At 47.7% G+C, this 17,795-nt stretch overlaps 1 protein-coding gene across 1 annotated transcript; it reads right to left on the reverse strand.

Moving 5' to 3' along the window:
* Nucleotides 1-1,957: 1,957 nt before the first annotated feature.
* Nucleotides 1,958-15,009, reverse strand: LOC135914864 (endothelin-converting enzyme homolog). The gene is made up of 3 exons (XM_070526518.1): nt 14,529-15,009; nt 7,982-8,674; nt 1,958-4,020 (listed from the first exon to the last, which is right to left on the reverse strand). The coding sequence occupies exons 1-3, from the start codon at nt 14,925-14,927 to the stop codon at nt 3,055-3,057; spliced, it is 2,058 nt and encodes a 685-aa protein (XP_070382619.1). The 5' UTR covers nt 14,928-15,009; the 3' UTR covers nt 1,958-3,054.
* Between the last annotated feature and the right edge of the window lie 2,786 nt (nt 15,010-17,795).

Here is a 17,795-nt window from a genome sequence, read left to right on the forward strand (position 1 = left end):
TTCCGCATGATAGTTTGCACATCTTTAGTGGTTAGTGCCTGGGCGCTCCAGTGTTAGTAGATATTTCACAGCCTGCTATTTCTCTTATTACGAACGTCACGCACCGAACGCCCGCTTGCAATTTGTTTGCCACTTAGTACTTCGAACGATCGCCACATTTTCTCCCAGTAAGAATTGAATTTGACCAGCACTTCTGCTTGACTTAATCCGAAATATTTGATTTCTCCATGCACCCTGGCAGCAGTTTCTGTTTTCAACCCCACGTTTGCTCTTATTTTCGCAGCACCTCAATATCTTGTATACGGGCGCAGGCGATTAGGTGTTGTACCGCGTAAATAAACCTCGGATAACGAGCCACCTCTTTGAAAAATATTTCGGTACGTTTGGTCCATGATACACCATAATGAAACTGAATATTTCTTTCCCATTTCTTTCGCATTTTCTAAGCTTGTCTCCTAGCCAAACACTGGCCCTGGTTACTGCTGGTTACTTGCACTACTGGTTACTTGCAAAGACGTAGGTGGTTTCAAGTATGGTCATTGGAATAAAAATATGGTTTCCAATGGAGGCTGTCGAGGTGGTTGTAAAGGGAAGCTCTTAACAACTATAACGATTACCTATTCCGATATACGCCTAAATTGCTGACGGGGTGACATTCACATGCACTTGCTTTAATTATAAGCCTAAGACTTTTCAACGCCCTCCGTCTTGGCTTGCGCCTCTACTTCGGGCTCCTACAGAGAGTGGACCAGAGAGAAGAGGAATCCGCCCCGCCTCGTATGCACGTTACTTTTCAGGAGTGCTCACTGTACGGGGCCTTCTCCCCATAGCACTGTCACAACCCAAATCACTTTCAGGGTGGGGTCTTCTTTTACACACGAAACTGCAGTTACGTTACGCCCAGCATCATAGGTTAGAGTCCAGCCGCCATTGCAACGGTATCTTGTGAAGCAGTACTCTTTACCGGGAAACGTATGCGGAAGATCTACGTGCTCCGCATCAATTATGCGGTTTGGATGCTTGCTTTGATCTTGTTCTTCATTGAAACTCATGCTGCTCTGTATGTTGTATGTGTGATTCTAAAGAAAAAAAATGCGTGCGCTGTTCACTTCACATTGCTGAGTTCTTGTAGCCTCTGCCTTACGGGGGTATGAGCCATTGCGTTTGGGCGCATGAGCTATATACATGATAATAGTTTTCTTTCGACGCTTAGCCCCGAAAGAAATCCTGGAACCTGGCCGTATGCAGTTTCGCTGCAAAAAAACCACTATTGTCACTGCAGTCCCTAACAGCATAATTCCGTGGTTCCTTGATAATTACTTCATCAATGGTCGTTCAAAAACAAGCTATCTACCCATCATAACATCGGTGCCTTCTTAAGAGGCAACTTGCCTTGCTAACAACACATTAGCAAGACCACTACCAAAGCATAAAAAAATAGTTATTATATAAAGATTACCACTATATAGATTACCACTCGAGCAGCTCCGAAAGACAATAAGTGGCTCTTTTGTATAACGCATGTTCAGCCGTACGTAGGATATGCATTATCTGTCTAGTGTCCTTAATCTCAGTGTACAATAAAACAAGTGGAGGAAGTTTGTACAGCTGTGCGCTACATATGCTACTAATGCTTAAATTTTATTCTCAATGGTCCGGCTTGAAATGTTCCCCTCAATGCATTTATTGCAACAAACCTGAAACTATGCAGCATATCTTTTTATAGTAGTTTCGGCGTGCACAGAAAACTACTTTTAGAAGTCAACTTCAATTGGTCCTTAACCTTCCTATGATACTCTCCCTTCGGGCGACGGCACAAGGACACAGGAATAGGAAGGTATGTGATGCAATATTTAATTTTGTACGTTAGAAAAAAAGACTGCCATGCTAATTTTTTCGTTTTATTTTCCTCAATACGAAAACAAAATATGTATTTCAAATTTAAAAAGGAGAGAGCCTGAAAATTAGTTATTACCTCTGAGCATTAATTTGTAATCAAGATTAAATTGCAAAATCACATTTAGGTTCATCCTTCACTTCTTACCTACATCAGCCCATGTCAGGTCCGATCCCCTTTAGTGGGTGCAGCCATATCAGTAGGCTCGAAACCAAACCAAACCAAGCCTAAAATACGGGCGACACATTGCCATCCTCTCCTCTGCTACCTTTATGACGTTGCACCGCATGTGCCCGTCATAACTAAAAATGTTTTGCACAATATGATAGCCTCTTTGCGTTGGCTTTTATAGAGAGAATACTTAGCACTTATGGGCCGTACATCAGGCCCAGGGTGCGCTCGAAAAGCACAAGCCTCGTGACCTACTACAAACGGGCCCAACGGGGCTAATGCAGAGTAGAGTATAACCCCGGGTCGACGCTTGGCCAGCGTCACGACTCGTTAAATCGTCGTTTGCCGGCACTTTAACTTTAATAAAGTTATAAAGGATAATAAAGGATATAATAAAGGATAGGAATAACTTTAATAAAGTTATTCCTATCCTATCCTTAGCACTTGCTAAACGGTCTTGGACAGCACTTAGCATGTTAAAGCAATTCTACACTCGGCCACGTTTTTTTTTCTTGTTATGACCTATGCAATTTCTTACCTAGTTATATTAGTTGCTTTAAGCCGAAACGTTTATCGCACTTGATGAAATTCCAACTTCCTAACATTTTTTCCAATTCTATATAAGTTTCTAACCTTGTTGGTATCGAGATGTCTAGACTCTTTCAAATGAACCTTAGATTTTTTTTCATCCTTTCTTCGATAGCCACATGTCCAACAGCTTTTTCATGGTTACAGTATATATAGAAAAGCTTCGAGACGTAACCGACATATTTCGACATTAGTCGCTTTTTGTCGGCTTCCACGTAGAAGCAATTGGTTGTGGCGAATTCTGTCGTACGAACGTTACATGCAATGTATCTTACAAAATAAAACAAAAATAATCAGATTGGAAAGAGCTTAGAGTGAGAATATTACGATATCGCCTTAAACATCAATCTCCGCTGGATTTAGATATCCATCGCAAGGTTAATTGCTGTTCATTCCAATCAATGGAATGTGCACCGTTCCTCGGGGTTCATCGCCGATCCTTTAGGGCAGCTGAACGCGGCCGCAAACTCCTTCTCGTTTCGGGCTGGTATGTTGCACCGCAGCGCGTCGGCCGGGTACAGTGATTTCTTGCTCCACTCGTAACCGCCCACCGCGCAAAACTCGAAACATCCGGCGATATAGAACAACTGTTCCTGGGTGTATCCCAGGATGCCCTTTTGCGCCGGCAGGGAGGAGTAGGCTAGCCGGGCCTTCTCGGTTCCCCCTGCGTCGGCGAACGTTTCAGAGAGCACGTTCTTGCCGTGCACCTCATCGTCAGTGAAATTTTGTAGCTGTTTCCTCACGCACTCGAGGCGGCTGCTGAAATTGCCGAAGGACTCCATCGACCACGGCATGGTGGCAAGGCCGTTCCTAGTGAGGTTGCTGAACAACGGATCGAAGGCGTGCGTAAGTTCGTGCCCCAGAATTTTGCCGATGGCTCCGTAGTGAACGGCCGATTGCACCGCCTGTGGCGCGAACGGCGGGGCCATGATCGCCGGCATGAGGGCCATGACGTGCATTATGGGCACGTAAAACGCGTTCACCTCATACGCGCTGTAACGAAAGTCATCGTGGTAAACGCTCACTGCGGATTGCTTGAAAAATCGCTTCTGCTCGTCGTGGCGTCGCTGCTTTGTTTTGAGCAGCCACTGAATGAACGGCTGCGTGATATTCGGATGCAGAAAACCGTAGTGTGCATCAAGGGCCTCATTGATTTGGAGGTGTTCCGGAAAAGGAAGGATTGTGACCAGGCTGTCGACGTGCTCGACTGCGCCTTCGGCTGTGGACTTGTCCATCCACGAGAGATTGGCGAAGTTCTCTCGCGTGGCCTTCTTCACGGCGTTCCACGCGTTCTTCGTGTAATTGACATTGGGGTGCAGCTCCAGGCTGTCGACGAAGAACCGACCGATTGCGAATGGCGCCACCTGTGTGTCATAAATTCACTAAGGTGAGCGAGTTACTTAAACCGTTAAACACGCTAACATAGGTTCATGCAAAATGGAGGCTTGGCATTGAAAACAAATCATGGTTTAAATTCCTGTATAAGGACACCTGCGATGGCAATCAGTTACGATATTGGACCTATTACGTAGCAAACCAATGGCTAGTGGCAAACAGGCCTTGCGCTCGAACGAAAACCATAGATGCCGTCCACTAAAATACTATAAGTGACCGCGTCTGCATAGTTGCAGGTCCCTTAAAAACACAAGCGAATTTTGCATGACTTTCAATTTTTAGCGTGTGCTCCTGTGATTTTGCTTTACAAATCACAACACAAACAATGCCCAAGTATTTGTGTGCAACAACGCATAGATTTAGAAGCCATAAAAAATTGGCAAGGACAGCAAATATGTTTAGCTGTCCCGACCTCTAACGCAGTAGACTAACAATGTGAGTGCCAAACCACAAAACATACACGCCATGGTAAATTGGTTTGCATTTGAACGACTGATGTTGAAAACTGCTTGCGAATTTCGAGCAGCTTGTACAACGCCAACTTAGGCGTATGTAATTCTGAAAAAAAAACGCAATCGAAAATGATGCCGCTTTATAAGATCAACGATTTTACGATGTCTGCCTAGATGTGAACGAGAGCCGGGGTAGCATGAGCTGAAATGCGTGAGGCTAAGTGCTTAGGCTAAGTACGAAATGTGGCAGCCCGATGTGAGTGAGACCACCGCTTCTGGTAAAAATAGACCAATTGAAAGAAAGGTGACCTTGCCATCCGCTTCGGAGCTCCAGGCCAAGGGCGAGACTACTGACTGAGATGTTCACTGCCACGCAATCGATTCATTAGACAGTTTTAGTTTAGCCTACGTCACTATAGCGTACGCTACACGCTATGATATAGCGTACGCTAAGCAGCGCACGTTTTCTACAGTTTTAGTTGGCCGGTGGTATTTCGGATCTCAGAGGCCATATGCCGTCGTTGCGGCTATTTCGCACCTGTAGCGATAGGTGGCGCTGACATCTCGAACGTTTCTTTCGTTAGGCTTCGACTCGTTCGAAACGAGAAGCGATCTGGAAAACACCACGAGGTTATCCATAACTCTGTCGTCGGCCTGAGACTAAGCGAAAGCCGTTTACACAGTCATTTGCTACGAACGAAGTGCATTTTACAAAAACAACGCCAAATTCAATTCGAAGCGGGCAGCCGGGACCGCCGCCATGTTTCCCGCAAACTCCGCAAACCCCGCAAAAACGCTAACGCTAACTCGTTTGCGTTGCGTACGCCCGCTATACCGGCTATTTCGTTTAGCGTTCAGCGCATGCGCAGTGGCGACCCGCTATTTTTTAGCGTAAGCAATGGTATAGCGTACGCTATACTAAAACTGTCTATTGACTGCGGGTTTTCGCGAAGCCCTAGGGATAATTCGGGATCCCCTTTAATGTATCACGCATGCTGTCGTCCCGGCTACTCGTGGTTTGAAACGTTTGAAAGTTTCATCGAGCCACCACAACGAACCCTGTGGTGAAAACGTGTAGTTTGAACAGGTGCATAAGTGCGACACTGAAATTACGTAATGACGCATGTCTGGCATTGTACCCGTCACAGTCCTGTTGTGAAACGTTTAGAGAAACAGACATAAGATGTATTGAATAACTTTGGCGCTTCTGGCTTCACTTTGTTCGAGCGCGAATATGTCTTGAGATATTCGTTCCGTGCTTTGTCTGTGGCGAACCACCGTATCACCTCAAAGAAGGGGTAAGGCGTGGGGACATGGAGACAAGAGAAGTGAACAACACGTCCACTTGCGTCCATGTCTGCACGCCTTACCCCTTCTTTGCATTATGTATCTTTACCAACTAGCTCGGCTTTCTCTCGTTCTAAGAACCTTATTTCTACCTTGGATTGGCGTGGAATAAGGCAGCATACACCAAGATATATGTTTGCCTCCATATTGCATTATATACTCGACCATCGCAAATTGTTTTAATAAATACTCTGTGATGACTCTCTAATCCAGGCTACATGCCAGAGCTCCTCCGTACACAATGGTACCTTATGCATAAGTGATAGTTGGGACAATGGTGCTGGCCTTCATCAAGAAGAACCGTTAGTTCTTGCATAGTTGTAATTTCGTAAATTTCTTCTTTACGCACTGCAATTATATTTTTGCTGCTTGTTGAAAAATATGCGTATCAACATCAATACACAAGTTCTTGCCTTCTGACCTATGTTCTGAAATGTACAGTACGAGTTGGATGAGCAAAATCTCATTCGTATATATTTTGAAGTATATTTGTTGCTGTTTTCGATGTACCTATGGCACTCAGAAGCTGAAGCACAAATAAATTGCCCTACCTTACTTTTCTAAATATGGTTTGCGTCGTATTTCTTTTGACAGGGCCAAGAACATGGGAGATAATAAGATTATCTACATCAATATACAATTTCTTGCCTTCTGACCTATGCTCTGAAATGTACAGTACGAGTTGGATAAGCAATATCTCAATGGAATATCTCTTCGAGTATATTTGTTGTTGTTTTCGTTAATCCTACGGCGCTCAGAAGCTGAAGGAGAAATGAAATTGTCCTAACATACTTTTCTAAATATGGTTTGCGTCGTATTTCCTTTCACAGTGCATAGAACACGCGAGAGTTGTCGAAATAGTCTGGGTCGCAAAAAACGCCTGCAAAAGCTGGGCGTGAAATTGTGCACAACAGTGAACGTGATCAGAATCTAACCTCGCTTGTGGGTTGCTTCACGCGTTACAAGATATCAGGCGAATGTGGTATTGCGCTTGTTTCTTTCATTACTCTTTCATTCGAGCATCCATTTTCATTATTGCTTTGTGACACTGCAGGCCACATGCCAAACCACGCTGGTGCCAACTTTCGTGGTCGCTGGTGTTGGCGGTTAATAAAATGCGTGCTAAGTGAGTCGGGCCCGCAATATTGCAAAACGAAAAGAACTGAACAACGTAATTGTCTTTGCGAAGCGTAATCATTGCGAGAAATCTTTTTTCTTGGCTAGGAGCGGCTATCGTCAACAGATGGATGAATAATTGAGTATTCAGTTGTAATTAAAAACGCGAATTCGAAACGCCGGCAAAGTTTTTTTAGCCTCACACTTGTAAGGACGATTGAAGGATCAAGATAGTCTACATGGTAGCCTGGAGTGACACAACGAATTTGTTAATGCTATTGTCGTTATGCAAGCAGAAATGAGTTATACGGTTTGTCGGCAGTTGCAAAGGGCTATTGACCAACGGGTAGGCTGAATAATCTGCCTCGCTACTTTTACAGTTACGATTGGTACAAATTTGGGAAACTCGAAGCTAAGTGATTCACTGCGATAGCAAACCGGCCCTTATTGGTTGTCATATACAAGTAGGCACAGAAGTACCATGGTGCCATGGTAAATTTTCACACACTTTTCTTAGCTTTGCTCGAATGAGTACTTAACTGTTCAGAGAGCTCCAGGTCAAATCTTAAAATGCGTGAAACGCAGCAACCAACAGTACCATTATCGCACTCGACGCTATATTCTTTTTACATTTAAAACGCCTTTCGAACGCGTCGCCAATATAACGTTGATATGGGTGGTGCCCACGTACGTATGGTGGGCTCCGACATTCTCAGTATGTGATAACAGCTCTCAATTGCACCGTGCATGTGACGTCAAAAGTTCCAGACTACGTAGCAAAATAAATGTACAATTAAGGAGAAGTTTAACCATGGCCAATGAAACAGTACGTAACCATATTGGCCCACAGCGACTTACCGCTCGTACGGTACTACAATACTACTGTGCAGACTGGAAAATTCAACAATAAACAGGTGGCGCTGCTAAACTTCCGAGACGTAAAGCCTTTTCTCAGATGGCATGTTTCCGATCGACTGCACCAAGTAGTACGACAACAAACTCTACGTTCACATACCTCATTTATGTAGTCCAAGCACAGAAGCTTGGAGCTGCGACGGTACCTGGAAGACGACTTCCACATACAGTGCGACAGCGAACGCGACAGTGCCGCACGCAGATCGACGACAATGTTCCAGCCTGCGTACAGGACGAGATCAGCGTAGCCGGAACGCTTCGTGTTGTCGAGCATCATTTTGAGATGCAAGCCGCTGTCTTTTACCGTCAGCACATGCTGGCTCTTGCCGACAGCCTGATCACGGGGCAGGCGTTTGTTGATGGCCTTGAGCCAGGCTTCCGCGCTGCTGTGCCCGGTGGTATCGTTCGCGAGCGTCTCGATGGTAGCGTGGACGAGGGCCTCCCGTCCAGGGAGAGACAGGGCGTTTTTCGAAGTCAGAAAGTCCAAGAAAACGGAGTGGATTCGTTTGGCAAATGTCGAGGCCGAATCGTTTGTCATAGCTGGCGCCACGTCCCAGATGCAGTCGGCTATGACGTCTGTGTCGATCGTGTAGTTTTCGATCTGCGATGGGATTTGAAAAAGCAGGCCATACCGCTTGTCGCGTTTTACGTCCGGCGTGAAACTAAGCAGTACGGGCGTCGCGAGGTTGTACTCGAGCGACATGCCCAGTAGGTACTCCATCAGGTCGAATTCGCTGGGAAGTGTCCAGGAAGGCCACTGGATGTTGAACTTCTCGAATACGTCAAACAGAACCTGCGCAGATCAAGTGAGTGAGTCAGTTGCCGGTGTCCATGTCTCTGTGTCAGTGACTCAGAAAACTGAGCTGTGGCTTACGCGGCAAAACCGGCTAGAATGGAGACGAAGATAGAAATACGTGTGCGCTATGTTCCATCACCTCCTTCCCTCTCCGCTGTGCAGCGTGAGCTTCAACGCTTACAATAAAACGACTGCCCTTGATTAAACCACTTTTGGCCATCAAAGTTAGCTGGTACCGACGGACCGCTGTGAAAATAATCGTAGAATATTTCAGTTGTATTGCGGGATATAGCTGAATATACGCGGGGTAACATAGTATAGCCTGTATAAGATCCGTGTGATGGCGCGGTGTCGACAAGTGTTACAGATTTATGTTTTGTCACGACGAAGCCAACACCAAGTTCTCGAACTTCAGCTTTCTGAGCCCACTCTGACTCGAGGCTTTCTTACCCGCGATAGAGAGTAGCCGCCCCGTGTACTATTACTACCAGGCTGACATCTGTGCGTTCTCTCGATATATTATGATCTGTGTGTCTGTTCTTCTAAAGACGCTTTGTCGGTATGAATGATAGACTCGAAACATTCACCCTGAGGACTAAGATATTCCGTGTGTGGAATTGATCGGAAAGATAGAACAAGGGTTGGTAGTTTGTAAGTGCTGTTTACGATTGGGCTGCCAACTAACATTGTGGCAAGGTGCTGCCAATGAAGAAAGCAAAGTGCTGAATGTACGGCGGCTAGATTGGTAGGTACGCCGACCTGCATTGTTCAATGCTTCTCCGCGTCACGACACCAGGATTGGCTCAGCGGTCCGCGGAGTGCAGCGAAGCGCTCGTCACCTGCTACTGAGTTTGTTGCTACTGCGCACCTGTTATACTTAAAGTATATGATTTTCACGGTAAGTTACAAAGGAAATGGTTCAGAAATGTTTAATGTATCTTTGCTGCAATAAGTAATCTTGAAAAGGGGCCATTGAAATGCCCTGTAAACGCACTGATGGCCTGAAGCTGTGCCCTCGCAATCGCGGTAGTTCTCCCGAGTTACCGCAATTTACATAGAAGTTTGGAGAACGAAACGGATACCGTGCGTGATGTTTCTGAATGCGAAATGTTTCAGCCTTCGAGAAACGATTAATGTGTTCCTGCACAGAAGAAAACTAGAGGGAGGGGCACCACTTACGTTACGTCGAATTTAAAGTTCGGCCACAGATGTGCACGACACCGGCAATAATATCGCGGATTTTGATACCGCGAAACCTGGCAATTTCCGAGAAACGTGAGTTTAAAACATTTTCATGCTGAGGAGATGTTTCAAGCAAATTGGTCGTGTTCGAGAGCCATTTCCAGAGGCATTTGTTTGAGCGCATTGTGCAGATTCCGACGCAGCACTTCTGTCAAATGAGTGACCCTGTTCTTTAGATGCTACCAGACGTTCAAACCGAATAAAACTCCATAAAAAATAAGCAAGACTTCGACGGGATGCCGGTCACCAAAAGAATTCCATCAAGACAATCGTGAAAACTTGCGGAAACGCTTCAAGCAAACACGACGCGAGTGAGAATAACGCGTGCAAAACAAACCAAATATCAACATTTGTACACTGGCGAAGAAGGGAAGCTGCTAAAAGACGGTCTACAAATTGATTCTGCACGAGAGCCTTGGAGGCGTTTTAGCAAGTACCACAACAAATATCAGCAACCACATAGCAGAATAAAGTTAACATTTTGCAACGTTCACCTCACGCAGTCGGTTGCATCCACATGCAAACAACTGCGCGTACGTGGACGGCAATTAGCAGATTTTTCGTACCTTTTCCAGCTGAAGCCTTCTCGACTGGTCGCTTGTGAACAGCACAAAGTTTAACCTATGAACAGCATCATCGAGCTAATCCTTTGCTCCCCTCAACTTCCTTCTGACGAGCAGGAACATGGCTCTTGAGCGTACTCCACAAAAGAAAAAGAAGTCCTTACGCTACGCTACATATATTGTGGGCGCTGTGATACAGTGCGCTGTTTCGTTTAAGCCTATAGTTTGCTGTAACAGCTTAACGCTGCTGGTTTACACGTGTGGCCTAAGAATTACCCTACTACATTCAAGTATACGTATACGACTATCAAGAGTCCAAACGATTATTGTGCGTGATACAATTACGCTGCTGCTTTCTTCATATACCGTACTGTTAATACATGATTGAACAAGGTAAGAAAAAAATTTTTTAGCAAATATAAAGTGATTTCTATCTGCAAGAAACAAGGTTGTTGATTTAAATTGCATTCGTATGGAACTGGACACAACCTATTAAAGATCTCATGTATTAGCACCCATACACCCAGAGAAATAAAGTCAGCGAACTTAGTGATGCTAAACTCAGCTATTGGCTATTCGGAAAGCCATGCGCGTGCACTATTTGCTGTATGGTAGTAACGCGCGGTCACTCAAACTGTGCACCATGATACCAGTGGTCGTGCTTTCTTAGTTGGGTTTCATTGGGCTGAAGATGCGTTCTTGTTGTCGTTCTAATCGTGTACGGAACCCTTGTGTTATCTTACGACGTAGGGCTTCGTACTTTTATTGCGATAGCAATTACATGGACACTCCAGGCGCATTTCTGCCGTCGCCATCGCCGCCGGCGTTGCCGTCAGATTCCGGTATGAGTGAAAACGTGTAAGGTTGAGCCGACGAACGTGGTCCAATGTTGCGTGGACGAGCGAGGAACGCGGCCCTGATGCGTGCCGTCTCCTGTGTCGTGCGAGGCACAGGCATGAGGCTAGGGAGAAGAGGCTCTCTTCCCTGGCGGCTGCTGCGATGCATCGTTGTCCTCCTTGCCCGCCGTTCTGTACCCAGTGGAGATAACCGCGGCCTCTTCTCTGGCATTGGCGACGCGAATCGCGGACGCTATAGGGACGCTTTGCCGGCGCTCATGTCTCTCGAAACCGATTCCCAACGTGGCTAGAGTGCACCCAGGCGCGGGCATCATCGTCAAGGCGATCTGCAATGTTTAAAGATTGCGCGTAGTGCCGGTAGCTTCGTATGCGCTGTGCTTTCGACGTTTCGTTCGTGCGAAAGCGAGACTTCCATGACATTCGGGCGCAGCTGCGAATTTTTTTTTCAGAACAACAGAAGGTGCGCACGGGCTTTGCGATGGCTCGATGGCGTAGCCGCGCAGCATTTCGTCGACTAGTTGCCTTGAAGCTTCACGTTATCGCGCCGAAACTCGGTAAGGGCTATGGTGGAGTGGTCAAGCACACCCTTCGCTGATGCGATGCTTTGCAACTGGTCCTTGTCGAATCTACGATGACGTTGAGAAGCAGTCTTTGTATCGTCGGACAAGACTTCTGAGCTGTTGCAGCTTACTCATGGGGAGACTTCGATTTATGTGGAAATGTGGTGCGGGAACTGTGGTCATGGGTGTGGAAGCGGCCGAATCCCAGAGGAGAAATGCATCAGTGCCTTCTACAATACCCTCGATGTATGCGATCGTCTTGCCTTTGTTGATGTGCTTGAACTCCTGGTTGACGTTTGTCGGCATCACTCTCGCTTTCCCTCTGTGCAGTCAAACGATCCCTCTTGCGACGCAAATTTCACAGTGGAGCAGTAGACGTTGGTCACCCTCGATGACGCCTTGTACGTCTGCGGGTATGTCGCTGCCGGCGGAAATGGCAATGCTGGAGAGACGCGGCCCACTGGCTTGGTCCTCAAGTACACTGAAGACATGGTGACTACGAGCTCCTCCGGTGGTATTGCTTGATCTTCGAATAATCGACGCTGACTTCTGCTCAATGATTGCGCCGTATGGGTTCAGCAAGCCCATGCCGAGAATGACGTCTAGTGAGCATTGTTGAATATAAAAGGTGGCAGGGTAGGTTCGATTATGAGCAGTAATTCTAGCCTTGCAGTTTCCAGCTGACGATGTTAGGCGTCCTCCATCTGTCTAAATTTGAGGGCGTTCTCATGCAGTCCTCATTGCGTGGCAATAGGGCCAATTATCACAGAATACTCGGCTCCTGCGTCCAGTAAGGTGGTAATTAATTGGTAATTGAGAAGCACGGCGAGGTCGGTTGTTCCCTTGCGTTGCAGTGAGGTGTCGGAAATGGATCACGATTGCGTCGTGTAGACCTGTGGCTGGAACGTAGCATCGTCAGGTCTACTTTTGTCGGCGTATTCATTGCTTCTAGGCTTCGTCGGTATGGCGGCGTCTCGTTGAAACATCGTCGAGGTAGTTTTTTCGGCGTATTCGTCGGTGGCGGAGGATATTTGTCAGTTCGGCGAACAGGAACCACCCGTCCATCAGCTGCTGCTTGTAGTTTGGATACGGGCTATCGGACCGGCCCCGTGTGGTCGGCGTTGCAGCGACCGGTAGCGACACGGTAGCAGCGAACGGGGCGGTCATCAAGAGCTCCACTGAGTGACCTCGAGGTAACAGGCAATATCGCAATTGCGGTGCTGCGGGGTCTTGGCGCAGCCGCGGAGGAAGACCATGGCCCCGGGCGACGGCGGCGTATGTCATCGCTTCTGGCTGTGGTTCGTTCTGGCTGGGTGCAACTTAGGAACTCCAAGTGATCGCTGTAGTTCTGCCTTGACCATTTCAGTGACCGGAGAAACCTGAGATTGCAACGAAGGTAAGATCTTGCGCAGTTCCACGCGCATAACAGCCCCGGCAGCCTCTTGGAAGACGTCGGAGCCCAGTGCCCCGATGGCGCACTGCGGCGTGAGCACTTGCCGGTTATATTGCGTGGTGTGCAGTTCCAGAGTTTTCTCAATCACCGATGCCTCTGTCGAAATATTAAGCCATGACCTTCTGCAGGTTGCGAATCATTTCGGCGAAAAGTTGTTGTTTGAGCCACGCTTCAGGAAGCGGACCTTTATTGAGCTCAGTAATCATATGGACTCTCCAGGCGCTTTTATGCCGTCAGCGTTGCCGTCGCTGCGAGGTTCGGCATAAAGTCCAAGGACGCTAAAGCCGTCGAAGCGCGCCGTAGGCTGTGTGTACGAGTGAAGGCTTGAGAGGGTGAGCCGGCGAACGCGGTTCAATCTTGCGTGCGCGAGCGAGGAACTCGGGCCTGAAGCGCGCCGTCGCCTGTCGCGCGTGAGGCAGTGTGTTCCGGAAAGGCAGGGGAGGGGGGGTGGTGTTGTCCTCCGGTGGTTGCTAGGGTGCCTCGATGTGCCCCTCACTCGCGGCTTCCTTCAGAGTGTAGACAACCGTGGCGTCTTCTACGGAAATGGACACGCGAATGGTCGACACCGTAGGCACGCATTGCCGGAGATCACGTGGCTGCGACGTGGCCAAATTGCTCGCCCGGACGGGCCACATCTTCAAAGCGATCTACGGTGTTTGCACAGTGCGCGTAATGCCGCTACCTTCGTACGCGCTGTGCTTTCGACGTTTCATTCGTGTTCAAGCGAAAGATGGATGAAGGCAAATTCACTTGCTGCTGCCGCGATTCTTCACTCTAGCATTTTGACCGCGAGTTTCCGCGCTCATCGTTATAGACGAACTAATTCGCGTGCCACCATATGGTGGTAGGGTGTAGACACTAGCGATGAGGGGTCACACTGTTCTGTAATACAGCGGTAGCCATAATTTGGGCCTGTCATCATTGGCAATCATCAAAACGTCTTTAAATGAGCATTTTTTGCTACTGCGCTAACTAACAGAGCAAAGTTAATGCTCTATTGTTACAATGGTCGCTGTAATGAGATACGTTAGTTGAGAAGCAAGCTTCTCAGGATGCGCTCGTTCAGAGAGGAAGCCTCGTGAACTAAGACTATGAGGAGAAACCGCAAATGAATCCGCCCCTTTTGTTTTGTCGTGTCGCGTTCAGTAGCTCAATCACACCAAAGCCGTAGCTCACCTTCGTGTCGTTTCTCCTCTCCGTGTAAACTTCGCTGCAGATCTGGAAGGCGGTAACGCTCCTGCGCACTGCCCCCACGGGGTGCTCAGGGTGCGACTGCTCGAGCTGGCCCAGCAAGAACTTCCGCGCGCGAACTTGGAGCAGGTTGGCTTGGTTCCAGGATCCCGTAGATGAAGACGGGTGAAGCCTGTCCCATTTGCCGCAGACGTGGTCGTACAAGTTGTCACACGGATCCTCTCTGGGGTCGATGCTGGCGGCCAGCTCCTCCGCATAGTCGAAGCATTTCGTCGGGTGCTCGCAGGCGGGGAACGCGAGATCCGTCCCCTCCTCAATCAGGTACCTGCCGGCGCCATAAAGGACCCCGAGGGCGAACACTACCTTCACGTTGAGGGCATTCATGACGCAGGTGAGGAAAGCATCTTCGGCAGATTTCCGAATATCTGCAACGGCAACGAAGAAACGCTTGTCGTCTCTTTCTTTTCTTCTTCCTCTCGTCTCGCTGCTCGTGCCCTATACTGGGGTTTCGTTGCCTGCTTGCCGCTTATGTACTGTGGCGCTTACCCACTGCGGTAAGTTGGTCACCATGGCTGTGGCTAAACCGAGAGGGCAAGATGCAAAATCACAAAGAGATCAAGCTAGGGTAGTGTGGAAATCGTACAAGTATATGAATAATTTAGGCAGTCCTAAAGGAAAACGTGTTTTTACAAATGATAGCTTATCCGCAAGTACATAAGAAACCTGAAATTAAATCGCTATCTTGGGGACTAATGCTGTAATGCTGAAATTGTGTATATTCCCCTAGTTATTGTGAGAGAGACACATTCTTATATTCTTATTCTTATAGACATATTTTCTTATGCATATGTCTGTTTGGCTAAAGGTCAATGCTAAACCCCAAATGGGACACTATTACGAACGTTTGTTTGAAATATAATTCTGGGAAATAAATAAATATTTTCTATCTAATAAATACAGGGCGGGGCCGTAAAGGTATAAGATTCAGGTTATTTTAAATAGTCTACAAAAGCGACAGTAGCGACTGGGGCAATGCCCCTTGAAAGACCAAGGCGCTGACTTTCAGTCACCCCATACATTGCACCGCAGTCTCCTCGTCGCCATCTTAACTATTTGAAAATTACTCGACGTAGTGCTGCTATGCTACTCAAGTCACTCTTTCAATTCATGTTTTTTTTTCTGTGTGCGTGCGTGTTTTTTTTTCGTCTTTTGTGTTACTCGCGCACTGACTGCCTGACCGGCCCTTCTAATGCCACAAAAACATGCCGCCAATGACTCCCCCTGAATGCTTCCTAACCTCTCGCATCCCCAACGCGCTCCCTAGCCCCCGTCTTTCTTAAAATTTTGTTTTTTATTTTAGAGCGCAGCTCTTTGGCGTCCGTTCCCGGGTTTCGCGTCGTCGTCGGCGTTGTCGTCGGCCTCGTAACCAGCTCCGCCCCCCTTTCATCCCCCCAGCGCTAGCAGCGACCGACTGATACCGCTGGATGCCGCTGACGCCGCTAGAGAGTCAAGATAACGTGACTGCATAGAACACCGTCGCCGCCATGCAGAAAGAGGAGGAAAGGGTCCCCCCCCCCCTGTTCTTGTGTGGCGGATAGGGTGCTCTTCAGTTGCCGACGCGCCGGTTATTTCACGTAGGCCCCGGCACGTCGACGAATACGTGACCACCTTCCCACGGCTAGACCTGGTTCTTAGCGCTGCGGAAGCGAGGGTATCATATTGTTTGTGTCGGCATCGGCGGCGTTGTCCCTGAAACCGACTCCGTAGCTGGGGTTGACTCACTATCGGCGTCAGCGGCATCAGTCAGTGGCTGCTATCTCTTCCCTCCTCCCTTTATCGTGTTGTCCGCTTGCTGCGCGTGCTTCTGCCCCCATCGTTCGCCGCTGGGTGTACACGCCGCCCCCCTCCCCCCTCTTCCTGCGAGTCTCCGGTTGTCAAAGCGCCGGCTCAAACTTAATTCCTTTCTTCGCTCCTCCTCCAATGCAACCCCTGTGCGGTGGCAATCAGAGAGCCAGATCGGTGGCGGCGAATCTGTATATGTGCACCGCCCGAGCCGAAATTGCCGCTGCCGTTCGCCCTGTGCGGTGGCAGTGCACTTCCTGCAACTCGCATTAACCGTCCATCGATCCACAACGATGTTAGTAGTGGGGGACTTTAATGTTGACATAAAGACAAACAGCAATTTCCTAACACTTATGCGGGAGAACATCCCGTTCCTCTCGCTCGTAACGCGTCCCACGGCTGTGACAACCTCGCGAGGCACTTGTATAGATCTCGTCTTTGAGAATCAAGCATTGGTGTACCAAGTCGGACATATATCAGTCTCTTTCTCCGACCACAAAGCTTCCTTCATGACTGTCAAGAACTGTTAGTGGAGTCTTTGTTAAAGGAATACGTGTGAAAAGAAAAAATATTCTGTGATAGCGCATACATGTGTTGCTTGATTTCTTTGCCTCAATCTATCGAAAAGGTGAAACAGCTTATTTGCTGCGCTCACATTTCGCATTAGGAAGTAACGTAATCGTCGGTAATTTTTTTGTTCTTTTTTTTCTCCCCCCCTTTTTTTCTGTCTTGGTGCCGCCCTGGCTCCCCCGCCCCATTTTCCTTTTTTCCCTTTTTTTCTGCTTTTGTTTCTTTTCTCTTCTACCCGCGTGCCCACTTTCATGCTCTTGACCCCTCGTATAGGGAACGAAGCTCACAGACGTCGGACGACAGCGCTTGTTTCCTCTGGTAGTCTCTCTCTTTAAAACCAGCCGCCAGCGACAACACCCGCACGTGACGTCACTGCACTAACCCTTTAAAACTAACACGCTGAGGATGACGAGGCCGCCTTTGACGAAGATAGGTCCTCCTATCGAAACGTTGGCCAGCCTTTCTGAGGCACCTTATCCCTGTTTATGAACTTTATACCACAGTGTGCTATTCCATCTGTCAGCCCCTTTCTCGTTTTTGGACTCTAGACACATATTTGCCGAACAACACATTTTCATTTGCAGCGGGAACGATTTGCCAGATTCTGTGGGCTTTCCTAGTTTTACGAGGCAAACTGCCGAAGCGGTAAAAAAGAAATCCAGAGCCCTTCCATGTGTGAATACGGAAGGCCAGCGAAGCTGTATTTCTCAATAGCTATATTCAGTTCTACATGAAAGTTAGCCATATTGGGCAGAAACCTAACTTCGTTGTTTCTTAGGTCTTCGTTTATTTTTTATGTTGTTTATCATTCCGTTTTTTGCATTTTCTCGTCTTTTTTTC

This window comes from Dermacentor albipictus, chromosome 10 (genome assembly GCF_038994185.2).
Source record: "Dermacentor albipictus isolate Rhodes 1998 colony chromosome 10, USDA_Dalb.pri_finalv2, whole genome shotgun sequence".
NCBI lineage: Eukaryota > Metazoa > Arthropoda > Arachnida > Ixodida > Ixodidae > Dermacentor > Dermacentor albipictus.

Bases quoted from the DNA above. Each gene is read 5' to 3' on its own strand.
- LOC135914864 (XM_070526518.1), bottom strand. From the start codon at position 14,927: ATGAATGCCCTCAACGTGAAGGTAGTGTTCGCCCTCGGGGTCCTTTAT. The intron at 8,675-14,528 runs GTGAGCTACGGC...TGATCTGCGCAG, and splicing joins AGAGGAGAAACGACACGAAG to GTTCTGTTTGACGTATTCGA. The intron at 4,021-7,981 runs GTATGTGAACGT...TATGACACACAG, and splicing joins GCTTGGACTACATAAATGAG to GTGGCGCCATTCGCAATCGG.